General features: G+C 55.0%; 11 protein-coding genes across 11 annotated transcripts; 5 read left to right on the forward strand and 6 right to left on the reverse strand.

Moving 5' to 3' along the window:
- Positions 1-2,035: 2,035 nt before the first annotated feature.
- Positions 2,036-3,360, reverse strand: BDP55DRAFT_542734 (family 18 glycosyl hydrolase; the record flags this gene model as incomplete). Its single annotated transcript, XM_060568342.1, has 3 exons — positions 2,036-2,816; positions 2,881-3,129; positions 3,218-3,360. The coding sequence occupies 3 exons, from the start codon at positions 3,358-3,360 to the stop codon at positions 2,036-2,038; spliced, it is 1,173 nt and encodes a 390-aa protein (XP_060434554.1).
- BDP55DRAFT_311357 (uncharacterized protein) lies at positions 3,215-4,061 on the forward strand. The gene has a single exon (XM_060566685.1). The coding sequence runs from the start codon at positions 3,359-3,361 to the stop codon at positions 3,986-3,988; it is 630 nt and encodes a 209-aa protein (XP_060434555.1). The 5' UTR covers positions 3,215-3,358; the 3' UTR covers positions 3,989-4,061.
- BDP55DRAFT_311253 (uncharacterized protein) lies at positions 3,981-5,008 on the reverse strand. Its single transcript, XM_060566684.1, has 2 exons — positions 4,788-5,008; positions 3,981-4,729 (listed from the first exon to the last, which is right to left on the reverse strand). The coding sequence occupies exons 1-2, from the start codon at positions 4,864-4,866 to the stop codon at positions 4,134-4,136; spliced, it is 675 nt and encodes a 224-aa protein (XP_060434556.1). The 5' UTR covers positions 4,867-5,008; the 3' UTR covers positions 3,981-4,133.
- An 897-nt stretch (positions 5,009-5,905) lies between these two features.
- Positions 5,906-6,359, reverse strand: BDP55DRAFT_724452 (uncharacterized protein; the record flags this gene model as incomplete). The annotated part of the gene is made up of 2 exons (XM_060578895.1): positions 5,906-5,948; positions 6,004-6,359. 2 exons carry the CDS (start codon positions 6,357-6,359, stop codon positions 5,906-5,908), a joined length of 399 nt encoding a protein of 132 aa, XP_060434557.1.
- Positions 6,360-6,441: 82 nt separating this feature from the next.
- On the reverse strand, positions 6,442-8,580 carry BDP55DRAFT_648729 (ran GTPase activating protein 1). The gene is made up of 2 exons (XM_060573868.1): positions 7,985-8,580; positions 6,442-7,925 (listed from the first exon to the last, which is right to left on the reverse strand). Exons 1-2 carry the CDS (start codon positions 8,174-8,176, stop codon positions 6,858-6,860), a joined length of 1,260 nt encoding a protein of 419 aa, XP_060434558.1. The 5' UTR covers positions 8,177-8,580; the 3' UTR covers positions 6,442-6,857.
- Positions 8,581-8,840: 260 nt separating this feature from the next.
- Positions 8,841-10,041, forward strand: BDP55DRAFT_690643 (uncharacterized protein; the record flags this gene model as incomplete). Its single annotated transcript, XM_060576885.1, has 2 exons — positions 8,841-9,360; positions 9,416-10,041. 2 exons carry the CDS (start codon positions 8,841-8,843, stop codon positions 10,039-10,041), a joined length of 1,146 nt encoding a protein of 381 aa, XP_060434559.1.
- Positions 10,042-10,888: 847 nt separating this feature from the next.
- BDP55DRAFT_543633 (uncharacterized protein) lies at positions 10,889-11,678 on the reverse strand (the record flags this gene model as incomplete). The annotated part of the gene is made up of 3 exons (XM_060568423.1): positions 10,889-11,175; positions 11,292-11,396; positions 11,483-11,678. 3 exons carry the CDS (start codon positions 11,676-11,678, stop codon positions 10,889-10,891), a joined length of 588 nt encoding a protein of 195 aa, XP_060434560.1.
- Positions 11,679-12,703: 1,025 nt separating this feature from the next.
- BDP55DRAFT_627556 (iron only hydrogenase large subunit domain-containing protein) lies at positions 12,704-14,533 on the forward strand (the record flags this gene model as incomplete). The annotated part of the gene is made up of 1 exon (XM_060571772.1): positions 12,704-14,533. The coding sequence occupies one exon, from the start codon at positions 12,704-12,706 to the stop codon at positions 14,531-14,533; it is 1,830 nt and encodes a 609-aa protein (XP_060434561.1).
- A 63-nt stretch (positions 14,534-14,596) lies between these two features.
- BDP55DRAFT_690645 (uncharacterized protein) lies at positions 14,597-15,668 on the reverse strand (the record flags this gene model as incomplete). Its single annotated transcript, XM_060576886.1, has 2 exons — positions 14,597-15,338; positions 15,490-15,668. The coding sequence occupies 2 exons, from the start codon at positions 15,666-15,668 to the stop codon at positions 14,597-14,599; spliced, it is 921 nt and encodes a 306-aa protein (XP_060434562.1).
- Positions 15,669-16,262: 594 nt separating this feature from the next.
- BDP55DRAFT_648734 (uncharacterized protein) lies at positions 16,263-17,383 on the forward strand. Its single transcript, XM_060573869.1, has 3 exons — positions 16,263-16,524; positions 16,579-16,803; positions 16,951-17,383. The coding sequence occupies exons 2-3, from the start codon at positions 16,626-16,628 to the stop codon at positions 17,070-17,072; spliced, it is 300 nt and encodes a 99-aa protein (XP_060434563.1). The 5' UTR covers positions 16,263-16,524; positions 16,579-16,625; the 3' UTR covers positions 17,073-17,383.
- Positions 17,384-18,111: 728 nt separating this feature from the next.
- BDP55DRAFT_627558 (uncharacterized protein) lies at positions 18,112-18,783 on the forward strand (the record flags this gene model as incomplete). Its single annotated transcript, XM_060571773.1, has 1 exon — positions 18,112-18,783. The coding sequence occupies one exon, from the start codon at positions 18,112-18,114 to the stop codon at positions 18,781-18,783; it is 672 nt and encodes a 223-aa protein (XP_060434564.1).
- Between the last annotated feature and the right edge of the window lie 175 nt (positions 18,784-18,958).

Genomic DNA, 18,958 nt, shown 5'->3' on the forward strand with positions numbered 1-18,958 from the left:
TGACTTGGGCTTAGGCCGGATCAATATCGGTCTTATTCTTCTTGCGTATAAACGGCTTACACGCAAGAGATATGGAACAAGACACTAGGTACCTTACTTAGGTACGCAGCACCTTGGCTTATCTGCAAAGCGTCCGAGTCATGGAGAGAAAGGCAGTCGCTAAGCAATATCATTGTCTCCATCAGTCCGCACACACAAAAAAAAAATTATGGAAAGAAGTCTGAGCCAAATTTTGCCATAATGCTCTCAGTCTCAATCAAGAGCAGGAACTGGCGGAGAGGCACCTGAGTGTCCAGCACCTACCCTCCCCAAGCTAACCGGGAGCTGATGACGAAAGCGGGGTGGCTTGGAGGCTTGGAGTCAAAGAAAGAATACCCCACTTGATGAATAGCCCGTGTAGCAGTGTAACCCTCCAATAGGAATCCTTTCCTACTAATTGACGTCAACCTCAAGTCCCCCAATTCCCCAGCTCGTTGCTCCGATCCGATACTTACTACACACTGCTCTGGGCTTTGAACAACACCAACAAACCAGACGACAACAACCTCATGTCGAACGCTTACGCCCAGAAGCCATGCTCATCTGCACCGGTTACACAAACAACAATAAGGCCTACGAATCCACGGTAGCCTAAACATGATAATTGACTCCTCTGCCGATCTCCTCGGATGCTCCGCTGCCTCAGCAACCGCCAATTGCCCCCTCCTCGTACGCCGACAAGGGTGCCATACCTACTCTTGTGCGCTTTTTCTCGGCCGCTGGCCGTGTGACTCATCTAGTCAACGACACGGCACATGTGCCAGCTATAATCACTCCGTGGGCTCACAATTCGTGAGGAGAACATGATAGTCCATCGCCGAGGAACACTCGTATTCCGACTCCCAATTAAACGTCTCTGCCTCGATTTGTCAGCGACTCATCGCCGAAGAACGCAAAACCATCTGAAGTCGAGTTCTATTGTGAAGACGGCCACCCATCACCATCGTCATCCCAACTTCAGGTCGGCAGTTTTCCACGGACTGTTCTAGGATTGATTGCCCATCGGCCAGCGTCGGCATCCTCCCCGGTCTCCATCGGCGAGGACGCACTTCCCACCTCTAAGTCTTTGCTTGGTGGGACGAGCCTTTCCCTCGGGAACACCATGTCAGACCAAGACCTCGATAATTGGTTGGACGAAAAGGCCAGCAACTCGGTCCGACAGTCCAACTGAGCACAGAAGTCTATTCAAACTTCTACCCTACAAGGCTCGAATGGAGAACCAACGACGAAGTCTAGGCCATTGGATCGAGCCAGTGGGTGGTCCTTGGGGCCCAACTAACCCCTTTACAGCGACCCGTCGACCCCAAATCACCGATTATTCGCCCCTGCCGTCAGCACTAAACTCATACAGTCCTCGGCTCCTGCCGAAGCGCTGAGCCAAGCCCCTGGAAGCTCCTCGCGGGCGATCGCCATGCAGTCGTCGTAAAACGCACGGCGTTGGTAGTCCACTCGACGTTTGCACTGGAGCCTCGAGCCAGGGCTGCCGGCAGTTGCGAACAGAGCTTTCGGGTCCGATGATAAAACCCCCGTAATACTCGGCCTTTCGGCATACTTCCGCTCCTGTTTCTTCTTGCGCCCGTTGAGCTGCATTACAAAAGTGCCACTAAGTCTTTGACTAGTTTCAGCAACTTAGTTGTCGCCCGTGTTTCTGAGGGAGCACTTGGTATGTGATCAGTGGTTGGTAAGTTTCCATGTGAATCCTGTGGCTGTTCAACCGTGACTTTCGTCAGTTTCAATGTAGCAGTCAACTGGCTGTTCGACCAATCATCACAAAGAAAGTACTATTTGGTAACTCGGTGGAACTTGAATTCTGCCGTCTAACTCGTTGGCTTCATTCGGCCGTATCTCATATGCATCGCTGAAAGCCCATATCCCAAGACTTCGTTATAAGTCATCTCCCGTTAAGAAATGCAAAGAACATATACCAACGCCTCTAATACCCTGACCCAAAACAAACTTCAAAAAAGCACAAATTTCCACCGACACAAGGCTCCATCTACGCCAGATTGCTCTTAATGTTGGCATATTGACTGTTGGGGTAGCTCAACAAATTCTGGTTCGAATCCAGCTTGCCCATCTTGCTCGCCAACACACCCACCAGGCTCCCCTCGCCCTTGCGGTCCCCAGCGGCTTCCCAGAAGACGGCACCGCCGAGTTTATTGTCGAGCAGATACTGGGCCTTGACGCCCGCGCTCGCGGGGTTGTCGTAGCTGATGAGCTCCTTGGTGGAACTATCATAGCTGTACAGCGCACCCGCCGTCGAGTCATAGATTTCAACGGCGCCGGCCTTGGGGAGAACCTTGTAGTGCCACACGCCCGGCTCGATGGAGCCCGTGCCGACGCCGGAGTAGGGCAATCCGATGCCGTTGGCCGTGTTCTCAAAAGAGCGGCCGTACAGCGGCAGACCGAGGACAATTTTGTTGGAGGCGATGCCTTGGGAGAGGTAGTACGTCAGCGCGGTCTGGGTGTCGAATTTGGTCGCCGTGGGGTTGGACGGGTTCTGGTAAAGGTTGGCTTGGTGGCCGGTCGTGGTGTCCCAGGAGCCCGCGTAATCATAGGCCATAAGGTGCCATGCGTCGACGTAGGGGTCCATGCCGCGGAGGTTCATCTGCTGGTAGTGCGAGGGACCCGCGGGGCAGGCGATGGTGAGGGCGAAGTGGTACCCGTTTGCGTTGGCCGCGGCGTAGGTGTCGAGTTGGGAGCGGACTTCCTTGAGGAGGGCGACAAAGTTGGTTGCTTCCGTGTCGCTGGCGGGGTATTCCCAGTCGATATCGAGGCTGCAAAAAAGGGGGTTCCGTCAGATAAAGGCATGCAAGTGTTTGTGAGTGCGGTACTTCTTACCCGTCAAAGCCCCAGTCGATCATGAGTTTGATCGCAGAGGAGGCAAATTGCTTACGAGCCGTGTCCGAGGCGGCGACGGCGGGGAACTTGCTCGACCAGGTCCAGCCGCCGATGGAGAGGACGAGCTTGAGCTGGCGGTTCTGCTTCTTGAGGGCGTAGAGCTGCTTGACGCAGCCGTAGGCGTTGCCATCTTGGTTGTCGTCGCCAGAGTACTTGCGTTGCGTGTCTGAATAGGGGTCGGAGGAGACTCTGTTTTCTTCTTGTCAACTTGACTTGTTCCTTGCGTTTTTGCTTCCAAGTTAAGTGATTTGAAAGCACTTACACTGTTCCATCTGACTGGATATCCGCAAAGGAATAGAGCAAGTGCGTCACCTTGTCTGCGGGAATGTCTGCCGGTTGATAGTTCGCCCCGTAGACGCCCCTGAAGCAAACAATTAGCACGGGATACCTTGGATTCCTCCAGAGGTAGGTGGATTCCATGAAAACGTACCAATTTGTAAAGTACAAGACATTCCTGTATCCCGATGCCGGGGTGCCGGTGCCGGTGGCAGGCGGAGACACGACGCCCGTGCTGGACACCCGTACTGTCGATAGGGAGGATGGGGTAGCGGCAGCTGAAGAAGCCGCCGCCGATGTTCTCACTGACGAGGAAACGACGGGTACCCCCGCCGAGGTCGTCGGGGAAGCAAGGCGAGAGGAAGTGAGAAAGGAGGAGGAGACGGTGATGGCCGTCCCCGAGGGTGAAGGAAGTGACACCGCGGGCGGACTTGTCGGCACGGCCGTCGTCCCCGCCGCCTGGGAGGTGGGTATCGTGACTTGGGTGGTGGACACCACCGTCCCCGGCTTCCCGCACGTCGGGCGTACCGAGCGGCGCTCGTTTACTGGCACCGCGCCGGCGACGGAAGCCAGAGCGGCAAGGAGAGGTAGGAGGAGCGTTGATCCGATCATGATGGGCAAAACAGCTTCAGCACACGGTGAATGGAGAAGGCTGGTTTCTACCTTGTTGATCGACAGGGGGAAGTGTAGGAAAGGGAGGAGCAAGTCAGAACGGTTTGGTGCGAAGATGAGAGGCTCTTCTTATTGTTTCTTGTTTCGTCGTGGTACTTGAGCCCTCCGTCCCCCTTCGACTGTTCAAAGAGGGGGGTCCGACGACGGAGGGGCATGGCGTGGATGCTTCATGGCGAGGAATGAACAGAGTCTGGTGGTGTGAGTTTCACCCAACCTCCAAGACCCTTCTAAAGTTCCAAGTGATGCTAGAAAACAGTATTGGAGTCATTGGAATGAGAGGCTGTGATGGAGGTGTGGAGGATGGCGTGGTCCCGTTGAACAGCCCCCCCTTGACATCGCAGCCGTAAACTCGGGGACCAACGACTACCACGAGGAGGAATGGGGAACCTCCAACCCGGGGTTCTGGATCCCCCCATGGCAGGGCCGTAGCCAGGGAACATCTGCAACATGGGCTGGAAAAGAAAAAGACAAAGGGAATATGAGACTTTCGGCATACGTTTCCCGGAGAGACAAATCAAGAAAGTTACCAACTTTTGGTTCACTGATCTAATTGGAGACAGGAAGGAGAGAATATGAATGGAGCAACGTTTCCTTCTCCCAAATTCAGCTTTGACCTCGGTGGTGATGCTTTGATGAGACTTCAAAAGTGAACACAACTGCCAGCAGAAGCGCTTGATTGGAGTCGCTGAAAGATTCGCCCAGCCCAATAGGAAGTTCTTAGCATTGGACAGAATCCTTTGGTGTGAACCCCTTTGGTAAGCACTAGTCGCTTCGAATGAGCATGTGTCTCTTTCTCGAAAGACTGAGTGTTCTTCAAGTGATGCGAGAAAAGATGAGAGAGCTGCAAGGTTAGATCGGGGCTGTAGTCGGACAAGTGCAGACGGCAGACGTATCCGTACCTGGACCTTGGGTTATCGGAAGTGCCCCGCTTTCCCGGGGGGGGGTAAGTGCCACGCTGAAGAATGGAAACCCTGCCATTTTTCACAAAGCACAGCGCAGCGCAGCGGGAGCGCCCGTTGTACCTTGCCCGCTGACAGCTGTCATCCCATCCCAACTCAATTACTGTAGGTCTAGACAAGATCGATCCATCACCCGTTCTATTAAATTTGTATTCTGATTTGATCTTTCATTCACAAATTGAACCTTTCAAGAGCACCGTTATAGCCATTTAGAGACTCAATCAGAACAGGGTTCAAGGGCAAGCAAACGCCACGAGGGTGTAGACTTTTTCAAAGGTACCAGGGCAAGTCGTAACATTCCAGAGGCCAGCAAAAAAAAAGTCTACCCGCCCTGGCTTACACGCCAATACATGGCTGACAGCTCACACGCTGCGACGCCCCTGAGAACAATGTCTCGGCTGACATGCCCCGACTTCTTCTTGTCTAGGTTTCAATCGAGTGAAGAGAATCAGGTATTCAATAGTCTGGTCCTACCATCTCAGCAACAACGACCTCAAGGACGAAGCAAGGTAATCAACTTAGAGTACTTCGTACAGAGTAATTTCAACATCAACGTCGCACGAGCCAACCACAATGCCTCCCCCTCATGAATATCTTCAAGACTGAAGACTCAACTTACACGCAGGGCCACCAAAGACTCCAGCAAATCCAACAAAGACCCCTTTCCCCTGATGATTCTCCATTCAGCTCTTGTCTCGCTTTCCACAACGTAAAACAATAAACTCCCTTTCTTAACATTGTGAACACAATCCATAACGGTGGGCATCCCGGTTTTCGATGCCCCATAGGCTCTCCAAGTTTCCAACAGCGCCCGAATTCGACCTCCCTTCCCCAGGGTCTTTAAGCTCCCTTGCCATCAAGCCCCTGCATCCCCATCTTCCCCCTTCCCCCCTCAGCCCTTTCAGCAGCAGCAGCCCGAGTCCTCTCGGCCCTCTCAAACCACATCAACGCCGCCGGCATCACCGCAAAAACACCCAACCCGCCAAGCACCGCCGCGACCGACACCCACCACCACCCATCCATCTCCTCCCAGATCCCGCTGAGCCCTCCGCACCCTCCTACTCCTCCTCCTCCTCCTCCTCCTCCTCCTCCTCCTCCTCCCTGCGAAAACGCATACACAACCACCCCGAGCACCGCCTCCACGCCGGCCAGGAACGCCGCCGCCAGAACCCCGATGGCGAGCCGGAACCACGCCACGCGCGGCACGTCGTAGACTAACACGACGTACCGCGCCACGATGAGGCCCACGACGGTTTGGATAAGCGGAACCACCAGGGTGGGAAGCTGCGTTTGTGAGGGTGTGATGTGCTGCTGCTGCTGCTGCTGCTGGTCGGAGACGAGGGGCAGCCGTAGGAAGTATTGGCGGTATGTATTAACGATCCACGAGAGCAGCGTGCTAGTTGCAAATGTGAAGAAGAAGTACGTCAATGCGATGCGGACAATGAAGAATGCTAGCGCGACGTCCCAGAGTATCTCAATGACGGAGTCTGTGGTTTTGAAGAGATAGTCCATGGTGACTGGCTTTGGATGGGTAGGTTGAATTCCTTTGTGTGCTTATGTGTATGAGTCTTGAAGTTCTTGAGTTGTTTGTGGATTTGTTTTATTACCCTAGCTGCAAAGTCCGGCAGGATACTACAGTATTTTGTCTACTATATACTACGATCCAAGCTCACGCGATTCCGTCTCATTGTTCTTGTGATTTGGCATCCCCGTGGATGCCGGCTTCGTGGGGTGATTGTGGAGTGACGGATACTGCCTACGACATGCCACTTGTATCACGGCAGGCCTCAACACCCGGGGAATGATGTCAATTTCTTGCATCCGTACGTAGTCCAACTCCTTCTGATTAAAAAACTTATGCATGTAGTAGCAACGACAAGGACTGCTTGGGATGAAGTGTAATTTTGGGGGGGTATCGTCTCTGTCTCCTCACTCCTGTATATGGGGGGGCATTCCTCTTGCGTTCCATCATCTAAACCTATAAACCAAAGAAAACGATCCATACATCTCTTAAATCTCCGTCTTGGCCAGCTTCTGCGCCAGATCGTCCACCTCCTTGTCCTTGAGCTGGACCGTGGGCTCCTCTTGGGCCTCCTCGGCCTCCTTGGTGAGGATCTCGGCCTCCTTCTCGGCATCCAACTCCTCTTCCTCGGATTCCTCTTCTTCCTCCTCGTCAGAGTCCTCTCCCTCGAGATCGCTCAGGCTGTCGAGTCCCCAGGCGTCCTCGTCAACAATATCGCCACCAATCTTCTCCTTGCGGTCCTCGAGGAATTCGCGGATGGAGATGATGGAGGAATCCTCCTCCTCAACCTTGTTGCCGTTCAGCTCAACCTTCTTCAACGCAGGCAGAGACTTGGTGACGACGCTGGCGATACTCTCCAGTGCCGTGGGGGTAATATCGTTGAAAGCCAAGCGAAGGATCTCCAACTTGTCCTGCTTTCCCTTAGCAAGAGACTTGGCGACAGCCTTGGTGCCCTTGGGCGTGAGGTAGGCATCGTTGAGGCCGAGCTCTTGCAGGTTCGTCAAGTTGGGAAGCACACCGGCGAGGGCCTTGGCACCGTTGATGGTGAAGGTGTTATCCTGAAGATCGAGGATGCGCAGTTCGGTCGCAGTGTTCAAACCCTCGCTAATAAGGTGGCTGATACCCTCCTGGCGAATGCCGTTCTGGATCATCCTGATCTCCTTGATCTTGTTGTGAAGGCTGTAGGCCTTGGCCCAGGCCTGCATACTGCCGTTCTCCAAACGGTTGCGACCGCAAATGACAGTCTCCAGGTACGGAACCTCCTTTCCTTCCTTTCTCGCCGCCTCCTTCTTGGCGTGCAGCTCAGAAAGCGCATCCGCCACCAGAATACCAGCATGGGGGCCGAGACCGTTGTTGTTTAGGTAAAGGTGCTGGAGGGGCACGTGGGCAGCCAGGAAAGCGACGACCGGGGCCTGAGTGTTGATACCAAAGGCATTGTCGTTCAAGTTGATCGTCGTGAGCTTAGGAAGGTTGAGAATGGAAGTGAGGAGGGAGGACAGGGCCTCGGGGATTTCGCTCAGGAGACGGCCGGTGAAGATGTCGGAGAGGTCGGCGGACTAGTTCACTTTTGGTCAGTAGATGGTTATACGTGTGTTGGAGACCCTCATCCGCCTACCTGGAGGTTCTTCTTGGTGGCCAGGACCTCACCAAGGAGCTTGCAAGCACCGACTCCCAGGGTGTTTCCCAGGAACCTGACCTCCTCGACATCGGTCGAGCGCAACTCGGCGATGTGGGGCTCGAGGTCGGCACCAGTATCGAGCTTGAGGCCCTTTCCCTCAAGAGAGAACAGCTTGCGCGTGGTCGCCATGATGGAATTTGTTGATAATCAAGGAGTGTTGAAAAAAGCTGGGAGCAAGGTGGCAGCGAATGCGCAAAATGAGTGTCTGTCGGGGATGTTTATGGTGGGGGAGGGGTTAAACAAAGTCACTTTATTTTGTTTTCGACATGACCCCCCGAGTCACAATTGCAGGGGGCCAGCCCGGGTGGGTGCCTGTGTGGCATGCGTGCCTGGTGTGCCACTGGGTGCCAGGCACCGATTGGCCAGGGGGTAAAAGCCGTCATTTCATGCTGACAGCTGGCGTCCACTGTTTAGTGATGGAGGTTGCCCCTGACACCTGGCACAGTTGGTTTGGCTTGCTAAGGTAAGTGGACCCACAGGGTGAGCTCCGTGAGCCGCGCTGCTCGTCGCGACACCCTGCGGATTGAGCCCAGGCGCAAACATCATTAAAGTTGTCAGGAACGAGGCCAGTGTGATTTTTCTAGCGATTGGCCTGCATCCAACTGATTCCTCCCAATTAATTCATCATCACATCTTCGACAGCAACGCATAGCTCAGCTTTTCTCATTTCGACCTCCCATCTCTTTTCCTCTCGCCACGATAATTATTACACTCGATCACCGAACAACCCACAGCCATCCATTCATTGCTGCATCTTTCAAAGTGCCAGGTTTCCATCATTCAACGGCTCAACATGGCTCGCGGAGACTCAACACCACCCGATTCACCCCTCACCTCGGACCACAACGATACCTCCGAGGAAGAGGAGGTCCACGATTACGAGGATGAATCGCTTCTTCGTCCCTCGAAGCGCCAGAAGCTTGGCGCAGCCTCGACAACGTCTCCCGCGGTGGTCGCGGAACCCGAACCAGAAGCTGTACCCGAGCCGGACCCGTTGGAGGGCATGTCGGACGTGTCTTCGGACACGTCTGGCGACATTCCCAGCTCTCCAATTAATGCGAAACTAGACGAGGAAGACTTCCAGGAGCAGGTGACCTCGTGTGCCTGGGAAGGCTGCGACGCGGGTGATTTTGGCAACATGGACAAGTTGGTGGAGCACATTCACAGCGATCACATCGAAAGCCGGCAGAAGAAGTACACGTGCGAATGGACTGGTTGCAGTAGAAAGAGCATGGGGCACGCTAGCGGTTATGCCTTGAAAGCCCATATGCGTAGCCATACCAGGGAGAAGCCTTTCTACTGTTATCTACCAGGTTTGTGATTGTTCTTTGCAGAGCCTCAGGGCACATTGGCTGACTGAGGACACAGAATGCGACAGGTCATTCACGAGATCAGATGCTCTCGCCAAGCACATGCGGACCGTCCACGAGACAGAGGCTTTGCGTCCCTCCGATCCTGTTCCCAAGTCCATGCAAGCGGGCCCTACAGGAAAGGGAAAGCTCAAGATCATCATCAAGACGCCTCAGTCACACGCTGCGGGACACGATGATGCCATCGATGATGGGGCTGACGACGATGAGCTTTCTGCCGACCTGTTTACTCCCTTGACTAAAGATCAAGGCTTTACTCCCGAAGAGCTCAAGATACCCCTCGAGAGGCTATACAAGCTTTGCAGATTCCAAGTCAAGTGGGCGCAAGAGGAGTCGGTCAAGCTGACGGAAGAGGTCAAGTACTGGGAGAAGCAGTACAAGGACCTTTGGCGCGAGAAGGAGGTTCTCTTCTCCCAGGTTGTGAAGAGCGAAGTCGACTGGCACGAACGCAGGCAGGCAGTCCTTTCTGGCACAGCAGACGTCCAGCTTTCTGGCGTGCTGGAGAGCCAAGAAGGTCCCCAAACAGCCACCAACGGAGAAGACGCAGAGTCCCAGGAAACTCCCAAGGCCGAAGCAACTCTGGCAAACGGAGCCAACACCACCGAAGTTGCCGAAGTGAGTTAGTGTCATCGCCGGGTTACATGGAACGAAAACGTCGAGTTCTAGTTGGACAGAGTGAACTAGGCCGGCGAATTCGCTATATTCGAGGGAGTCCCCTTGGGAATCGGCGAACCTCTGGTTCTTTGCATCTATTGCGGCTGATCGATGCCTTTTATTAACTCATCACGACGTACCCGAAAAAGTAGATGAGTGTTGCGCGCCTGAAGCGGCCGAGGCAGCCGAGGTATCGACAGGAATCGACAAGTTATGTGAGCCAACGCCGACTCTCAAAAAGAACAGACAGCGGAAGAGGCGGGAAGCAAAATGGCGCTTGCTCTCGTCAAGGCTGTCATGGGACTGGAGGAAACAAGAAACGGAAGCAGGCGTCTGGCAAGAGGATGTGAAACGGGGGCTACAACAGCATCCCCCCCAGAAGCAGGGAGCAGGGAGCATGGAGAGCGCAAATTGACGTCTCTAGTTGTGGTGCATTACGGGAGTCATGTGGAAGACGGGCAAGGAAACAGGCGTACGGAGTATATGTACAGTAAGCAGTGGGTTTCAACTTGCATTCGAAAAAGCAGTATACGACTGCTTTACTCAATCTCGTTTTCTTTGACTGTTTAGCCTTGGACATGATTCCGAACACGCTATCTCACAAAGGTGCTTTAGAACGGCATGTAGTATGAAGTGTGAATTTCTTTTGTATCACCTTAGCCGCAGGGTGACAGCCAAAGCTCCTGTAAGCTTCATCAAGTATATATAAGCAGTGCCATTTCGCCAGCATCCAATCGGTTGACTGACAAATCCTCATGGTCTGCAAACCAGCTTGCATTCTCTTTCTCTCTTCCCCCCTCCCTTTTCGTTCCCCTTCTTACAAACCCTTCTTCTTGGATCGGTACGACTCTGTGTTCTTAAAGGGAAACGAGCTTGTGTCCTTGTCGTAGCCATGCTTCTTGCTGCGTCGCGACTTGTCGCCGGCGAACATGAGGCACCACAGCCCCGAGACGGCGAGGAGGGCGCTGCCAAGGCAGCCGAGGGCGAAGGCCGTCTGGCCTGTTCGCAGCCATCTGCTGTAGCAGTAGAAGCCGGCCGAGGCGTGGTGGATGGAGGAGAGTATGAGAGCTGCGTTTGCGTAGGGGGAGACTGTTCCTGCGGGGGCTGTTTGGGAGGTCACTGTGTGAGCTATGGTGAAAGCTATGCGAGCAAGAAAGGAAGAAGGGGAGAAGGGGAGAAGGGGAGGGAGGGAGAAGGGGAGGGAGGGAGGGAACACTTACTTAGGTCCTCTGATGCGAGGGGTACTGCTCCTGAGAGGGTTACGACGAGGAGGCCTAGGGTTAGGAGGGCGAAGCCTAGGGAGCGGGCGAAGTAGTCTTCCAGAGCTGGTGGTTATAGTCAGTCAGTCAGTCAGTCGACTCTTGGAGGCTCACCACGAAGTTGGATGGAAGGGTTGACAGGGGAGACTTACAGCCTGCGGCATACTGGTAGTCATCGGGACGGAGGAGGTTGGTGATGAAGCGCGGCCATATGATGAGCGGAACGGCCTGGGTCGCGAGCCAGCCCAGGTTACCGAAACTAAAGGTCGATATCGCCTGTTGGTCGTCGAAGAGCAAGATATCAGTGGGAGGTTCTGTGAGATGAGGATGAGGGGTGGAAGATGCCATACGTCCATTGAGGTTGATGTGATGAGCAGGATTCGAGTCTCCTCTTTTTTTTTCCTTCTAAGAGCTGTAATCTGGGTGGAATTGACGGGTTTGGAGGTTACGAATCACAGCTTTGAGAGCTTGTGTTGCGGTGATAATGAAGCTTCGTGGAGCTTTGCCTTTGCGCGTGGGATGACTTCAAGGCCCAGGGACAGAGAGAGGTATGACGAGCCGACGTCATTGGACGGGCCCCCGGCACCGCGTCCCACGGCCTGCGTCGGCTAGCTGCAATGACCCCCTGTAAGCCATTCGACCTCCAGGGCAAGTGAGTGACACAATAGGTAGTGCGTGCCGCTCATACCTTATACCCTACCTTAGGCTGCTGTTCCTGTTACTATAATCATCGCTCTTACTATCAACATCTTTCCTATTCTTTACCCTCGACGTGTTTCTTTAATCATATGTATGAGAGGTTTGATGAGACACGTGAGGGCAGATGTAAGTCATGTCCTGGCTGGCATACTGTTTTGTCGCCCACTTGAGCCCTGTAATCCATTTGGCCTCAAGTCGTCAGAGGCCGATGCCGCGGGAGGGAAGCGCCCACTTTTCCCAGTCCGCCACTGAGTGGATGCCGATTTCGCAAAGCCTAGGTGCGCCTGCACTGTCAGCGACGGGGGACGTTGACTGTTGACTCTGCGAAAAAAAACCCAGTGGTGGGGGATGGATTTGCAATCAACGATTAATTCCTACCGACCACTCGTTTGCGCATCTCCGGCCTCGCGGAATACAAGGGGGGCTACCACTCGTACAGAAATAACACAGCGTTCCTATCTTTCACCTCTTGTGTGGCTTTGGCTTGTGTCCTCGCATCTCTCTTACACCCCGCTACCTGACGTTACGACTCACACTGCTTTATCATCGACTTTTTGCATCGCATCGCATCCGCGCATTGCCCCGCCATCTTCAACATCCCACCTCTCCTCCCGCCCTCCCTCCCACAACACCTCTACGCCTCACGACAAACTCACGAAAACCCCTTCTCCAAGATGAGCGCAATCCTCTCCGCAGACGACCTAAACGACTTCATAAGTCCAGGCGTAGCCTGCATAAAACCAATCGAGACCCTCCCCTCCGCCCCGCCCCCTCCTCCCACCCTCGACGCCTCCCTCGAACACGAAGTCATTCTCGACGGCCAACCAAACTCCAACACCGCCGCCAGCAATGCGCCCCCCGCAGAAATCTCCCTAACCGACTGCCTCGCCTGCTCAGGCTGCGTCACCTCCGCCGAAGCCGTCCTCGTGAGCATGCAATCCCACACAGAGGTCCTCAACACCCTCGACTTCGGGCCCTCCCTCCGCATCGTCGGCCCGGACCCAGCCACGGGCCAGTTCCACGTCGAAGGGCTAGAAGACGAGAGCAGGATGCTCTTCGTCGCCAGCGTCTCGCCTCAGACGAGGGCGAGTCTCGCTGCCGCTGCGGGGCACGGCACGACGGAGCGGCAGGCTGGGTATATGCTCGAAGCGCTCTTCAGCGGCGACGCGGGGCTCGCGAGCGGTGGGAAGCACGGGAACGGATTCACGTGGGTGTTGGATACCAATGTCGCGCGCGAGGCGTGCCTTGTTCTTGGGGCGGACGAGGTCTTGGGCGGTGGTGGTGGTGGTGGCAATAGCGCTTCGCCGTCGCCATCGCCGTCCGCGGCAACACCCGCGACCAAGCCGATCCTGACATCCTCGTGTCCTGGGTGGGTATGCTACGCCGAAAAGACGCACCCTTACGTCCTCCCGCACCTGTCGCGCGTGAAATCGCCCCAGGCGCTCATGGGCACCCTCCTCAAGACGACGTTGAGCAAGAAGCTCGGGATCCCTCCCAGCAGGATCTGGCACCTGGCCGTCATGCCGTGCTTCGACAAGAAGCTCGAGGCCAGTCGCGAGGAGCTCACAGATTCCGTGTGGGGCCCCGACGGGGACGGGAAGCCCGGCAGAGGCGTCCGCGACGTGGACTGCGTTATCACGAGTAAAGAGGTTCTCATGCTGGCCGAGTCAAGGGGTTACAGTTTCTTTAATCTACCACGGGACAAGCCATCCGCCGGTTCCTACCAACGTACGCCGTTCCCGGACACGAGGCTAGAAAAGTTCCTCTTCCCGGTCCACGGAGCCCACCGCTCGTCTGTGGCTGCTGGCTCCTCTGGCGGCAACCTCTACTTCACCCTCCAGACTGTGGCTTCCAAGCACCCCAACTCCCAGATCCAAGTCATCCGCGGCCGCAACGCCGATGTTGTGGAGTTCGTCGTCGCCTCCGCCACGGGCGACCCTATATTCAAGGCTGCGCGGTACTACGGCTTCCGCAACATCCAGAATCTGGTCCGTAAGCTGAAGCCAGCGCGGCCGTCCCGCATGCCCGGCGGCAAGGCGTTTGGCGCCGTTAGGAGACCCACGGGAAAGTCAGCCGGGCTCGAGTATGCCTACGTCGAGGTCATGGCGTGCCCCGGCGGCTGCACCAACGGCGGCGGGCAGATCAAGGTCGACGACCCTATCATTGTCGAGCGCAAGGGCTACGAGACCAAGCCGGGCCCGCTCGAGCAGAAGGACTTCCTGGCCGAGGTCGACGAAGCCTACTTTTCAGCAGAGGACTCTGACGGCGAGGAGAATGGTGTTGCTCAAAATGGTGACGATCTGCGAGCGGACGACCTTGTTGACGGAATTTCGCCTTCTTATATTCGAGGTACCCTGGCGCATTGGGCGGATAGTACTGGTATAGACTTGAGCAGACTGGCCCTGACCACGTATCGCGAGGTGGTCAGCGACGTGGGCAAGGACAAGGCTAGCGACACGGAGCGCGTCGTTCAGCTGGCGGGCAAGATTGGTGGAGGCTGGTAGTTTTCTCTTTTTGCTTGTTTCTCTTTTGGAAAAGGGAAGGCAAAATTAGCACAGTTAATAATTTCATCCTTCCTTTGTGCCTCGCTTGGCGAAGCCGAATCCACCTCTTCCAGTCCCATCCGGTCCGCGTGGAGCTCGAATGGCCTGCTTGGGCTGGTCCTCGACTTCTCTCGGGGTAGACCGGCCAGAATGCGTATTGTATGGGTTAGAGCCGTCGCCTCCTCCGCGCTTCTGCATCCCGAAGCCGCCTCGGGGCGCGTATCCGGGGTCGTAAAGCTCGCGGCCGCTCTCGGTGCGAGCGGCATCGGATCTGCTGCTGCCAGGTCGTCGTAGGTCATCTTGTCGGTTCGAGTTCCCTCGGTATCCACCACCGCCGCCGCCACGACCGCGTCCCCTTCCACGGCCGCGTCCTCCCCCTCTTTCGTTCTCGGCGCCTCCTCCTCCTCCCCCTCTAGGTGGTGTGACGGTCCCACTCGGGCTCGAGGCGCCAGAGGAAGGGTTCGACTCGCCAAAGATCTTGGCGCGCGCCTCCTCGTACCGCCGCTGCTTCTCCTCGAGCTCGCGCTGCTGCTTGGCGCGGATCTCCTCGGGCGTCAGCTGCGGCTTCTTCTCGGCGTGCTGGTCGTCAGCGTCGTCGTCGGCGAGGGAGAGGTGTGAGAGGAGGCCGGTGACGGGGTCGCGCCGGGCAATTGTTCGGGGCGCGGGTTTTCGGCTCAGGACTTTGACCTGAGGTTTGAAGCCCGTGGCCAGGGGTACCGAGGGTTGGGCTTCGAGGAAGGTCATTGGTGTGGGCGTGGGGGAGTCGCTGTTGAGGGGGGTTCGAAGCCCATGTTAGCTGCTTTGCCTTTTTTTTTTTTTTGTGACGATCATCGCCATTGGGGGTATGTGGAATAGGTAGAAGACAGGGCAGTGTGTTGAGCTTAGAAGAAGAATACTCGGGGCGAGAAGAGACATACGCTGATTCCCAAAGTTTTCGATTTTGCTCGGCATGCTGGGCGAGCCGCTCTGCCTTGGTCATTGGTACCTGCAGTTCAGGCTGCACCTCTGTGGGTTGGGCGTCAAGCTTGTCGGCGGCAGACTCCCAGTTGTCATCTTCCCAGGCGTCAGGGACAATAGGGGCGCCCTTCTTGACCATCTTTTCCAGCTTTGTCGGGTGGGTTTTCCGGTGAGGTAACCCAACTCTTTGATAACGTGACCGTGATGGTGGGGGTGAAGCAGCCTCGCTAAGGTGGTGAAGCCTGCCTAAAGGTGCCTTTTGAGGAGGGGTGGTGGATTGGTCGATGGTGGTGAGGAGTTGAAACCTGGAAGGGAGGAGAGGTGTGCTGTGACCGTGGCGAGGCGAGCGGTGGTCTTGGACTAATGTGGGAGCATTGGATGGGTGAATAGGATAAAGGTGAACATAAAGTAACCAAAAGGGCTGGTTGTCCAAAGTGGTGGTGAAAATGATGCTCACAATAATGGTGGAAAGGGAAAAAAAAGGTGGGATGAGATGAGTGAGGTTAACGGACCCCTTGTTGGTGGTGCCTTGGTCAGAGTTGTCGGGAACGGCTACGGCTATTTTTTTTCTTAAAGCTCCCCTCAGCTGGGTCAGGAACATGAGAGGTACTTACCCCCGGGGAATCTTCCAATGCAAAACTATGTATGGTCGAAGTATCCTTTGTGGTCTTGTGTGGAGGGGCACCCAGGGGTCAGCAGGCGCATCGGATCTTGGAAACACCCTTGGAATGGTGGGGTTGACCGGCCCGGGTGACAGACTGGCGGGCGAACGACGTCCACCTCACCTCACCTCATGCCTTACCACCCCGTCTCACTGCTCTGCGACGGAATCCCCTCAATGGTGATTCGTTCAGTATTTTCCACCTAAAATCGAGAAAGACTATCACCATATTCCACCACTTACTTCTTGACCCTCAAGGCCTTTGTTCCAAGTCGTGCTTTCCCTCTGCCAGCACTTGGCGCATCCTCCCCATTGTCAACTCGGGATATCCAAGGTGAGTTCATACCTACCCAGAATACACATGCACAGGTAGCTCATCACTTGTCAGGAACCCAACATATACAACATTAAAGGAAAAGCCCAACAGCAAAAACAATGGCAGCCGGCGGCGCAAAGCTCCAAACCCCCAGCTCCGAGGCCGGCGGAAGCATTCTAGACAACCCCAAGGCTACTGCGGCGGCGGTAGCGGCCACGCCTGGCTGGAACAACAAGAAGTTTAGAGAAGAGTACGAGTCTTTCAAGGCGAAGCTCCTCGATCAGAGATTCGACCCCAGTAAGTTTCAACCTCTTGCTCGTCCTGATAGAACGGCGCTGTCACGGGGGGCCAGCCTCAACGAATGTCGATGGAAACCCAAATTTGGAGAGAGGAAGAAGAGGTGAGAGAAGGGCTCTAGCTTACAAAAGCGCTTCCAATAAACAGAATATTTCCCGGACCCGTTACTTCCAAGAAGCGGCTCTGATCCTCGAAATAACCCAAAGACGACGCCGGAGGCTGAGCGACGGATCGACAAGATTATCGCCGAGTACAAGGCTAGAAGTTAGAGTGGCGGGATGCGTTGGTCGCTCGATGGTCTAATTTGTCGGTTTGGTTTGTTTAAGGGGAGTGGAGGGGCTGAAGATATTCGTTGATCCATGCTCGAATCTGCAACTGAAGTAGGAAAAGGGCGAAAAGAGCAAAAGAAGATATTGAAGGATTGCAACCTCTTCTTTTTTTGAATGCGTGTATGAGTGCGCCGTCTGCATCAACTCTTTGTCTAGCTCGTTTGAAGCCCGAAATAGAGGGCGAGTTTCGATAACCTTTTCCGCCTCAAAGGAAACACGTTTCATTCACCTTGTCGTTCATTCCATTGTCAAAACACACGGAAACCACGAAGCTTGACCAGCGAAATGGACAAGGTAAATTATCTGAAATAAGAAAGAGCCGAGTGACTACCAGAGACTTGTAGGGTTTCTGAGGTGCACTGGGGATAGGTGGTAGGCTGAGGTGGTCACGCGGCCCAGACGGGCTCGCGGGTCTCGGTGGTCATTCACCTCTCTCAACCAACCCAACCACCCACCCGACCCAAGGTATTTCCAGAACTCTGCCTCGAAATATAACGGAGATACCTCAGCCCAGCCCAGCAGAGTCAGACCGGGGCAAAGCAGTGAATAAGAACCCCCTCGACAATCTTCTTCATCTGAAAAAGCCCGGTTTGCTCGTCCAAGTACCCTAATCAGGCAAATAGCCATCTCCGATTGTTCACTTAACCTCTTCGGCCACCAACTCCATATTCGACGAACCGCCTTTACGTCCCGTTGAATGATATATAAAGGCGGTACTCGGCTCCCATTGTTGCACCCATCTTTTTGATCATACACACATTCTCATGGTCCTCGCGGATCTGAAGAACGCAAAAAACATTCAGCAACGAACTTGAGAACGAACAGGCTTCGACAACTCCATCGTTTCCAACTCAACTTCATCAACAATCAAAGGCAATCTTCCTCCATCACAATTACTCTACTTCACCATCAAAGGCCGAACCACGTCAAACAACCCTCACGCAACCTCAAAATATCCCACCTACAACAAAGTTTCACAATGGCCAACCCCCAAACCCCATCCACCGGCGCTGGCGCCAGCAACAACAACCTTACACCCAATACCAACCTCAGGCCCATCACCAAAATCAGACTCCTCCCCAGTCGCAATCCCATCACCCCACCCACAACAAATACAAACACCCCAAGCCTCCAGCCCAAGCAGACCAAGCTCAAGCTCAAGGCCTCCTCGTCAGCCTCGGTCGACGCTGCCAGTCGCCGCCGCAAACAACACCGCGGCTCAGACGCCGGCATCTCTCCCGCTCGTCCACCCAAGGAACCCAAGACCGTCGTCCAAGCAGCAGGCGCAAACCTCGCAGCAGGTACAGAGACAACAGGTACCAACGCAACGGGAACAGGAACGGCTGGAACAGCTGAAACAGGAAGCTCAAACTGGTCCCCGCGCCGGCGAATCCACCACTGGCTCAACCAACAAGTCTCCATCCACCTAGACCGCCTAAGGCCCTCCTCCTCCTTCGCCATCGCAGCCCGCCTCGGCGCCGCGGCGACCAAGAAGCCGAGGATCCTCCTCAACACGCAGAACATTCGCTGGATCCAGGCGAAGAATGGCGCCTGGGTGAAGACCTCGCTTCTGACTAGCAAGGAGGAGCTGGCTCTTCAAAAGACGAAGACATTCGACGACGGCGACAATGACGTTGACATGAGTGAGTGAGAGACGAGAATGCGGCATATCGGACATGAGGGCATCGGCATGTACTGCTGACGGAAAAGGAACAGAGGGTTTCCGACTTACGACTTACGAACTTACTACTTAATGGTTGATTAATGCGTCAGAGAGAGCGGCTAGAGATATACTCCTGGATCCCGGAGATCCCTTCATGGTTGGA

This window comes from Colletotrichum godetiae, assembly GCF_030913485.1.
Source record: "Colletotrichum godetiae strain CBS 193.32 chromosome Unknown BDP55scaffold_5, whole genome shotgun sequence".
Classification (NCBI taxonomy): Eukaryota; Fungi; Ascomycota; class Sordariomycetes; order Glomerellales; family Glomerellaceae; genus Colletotrichum; species Colletotrichum godetiae.

What these genes read in the sequence shown, in the direction of transcription:
- BDP55DRAFT_311357 (XM_060566685.1), top strand. Translation starts at nt 3,359, where the DNA reads ATGAAAACGTACCAATTTGTAAAGTACAAGACATTCCTGTATCCCGAT.
- BDP55DRAFT_311253 (XM_060566684.1), bottom strand. Translation starts at nt 4,866, where the DNA reads ATGGCAGGGTTTCCATTCTTCAGCGTGGCACTTACCCCCCCCCGGGAA. An exon ending in TCCGATAACCCAAGGTCCAG is followed by an intron (nt 4,730 to 4,787) that starts GTACGGATACGT and finishes CTAACCTTGCAG; the next exon opens with CTCTCTCATCTTTTCTCGCA.
- BDP55DRAFT_648729 (XM_060573868.1), bottom strand. Translation starts at nt 8,176, where the DNA reads ATGGCGACCACGCGCAAGCTGTTCTCTCTTGAGGGAAAGGGCCTCAAG. An exon ending in CCACCAAGAAGAACCTCCAG is followed by an intron (nt 7,926 to 7,984) that starts GTAGGCGGATGA and finishes AAAGTGAACTAG; the next exon opens with TCCGCCGACCTCTCCGACAT.
- BDP55DRAFT_648734 (XM_060573869.1), top strand. Translation starts at nt 16,626, where the DNA reads ATGGCAGCCGGCGGCGCAAAGCTCCAAACCCCCAGCTCCGAGGCCGGC. An exon ending in CGATCAGAGATTCGACCCCA is followed by an intron (nt 16,804 to 16,950) that starts GTAAGTTTCAAC and finishes TCCAATAAACAG; the next exon opens with AATATTTCCCGGACCCGTTA.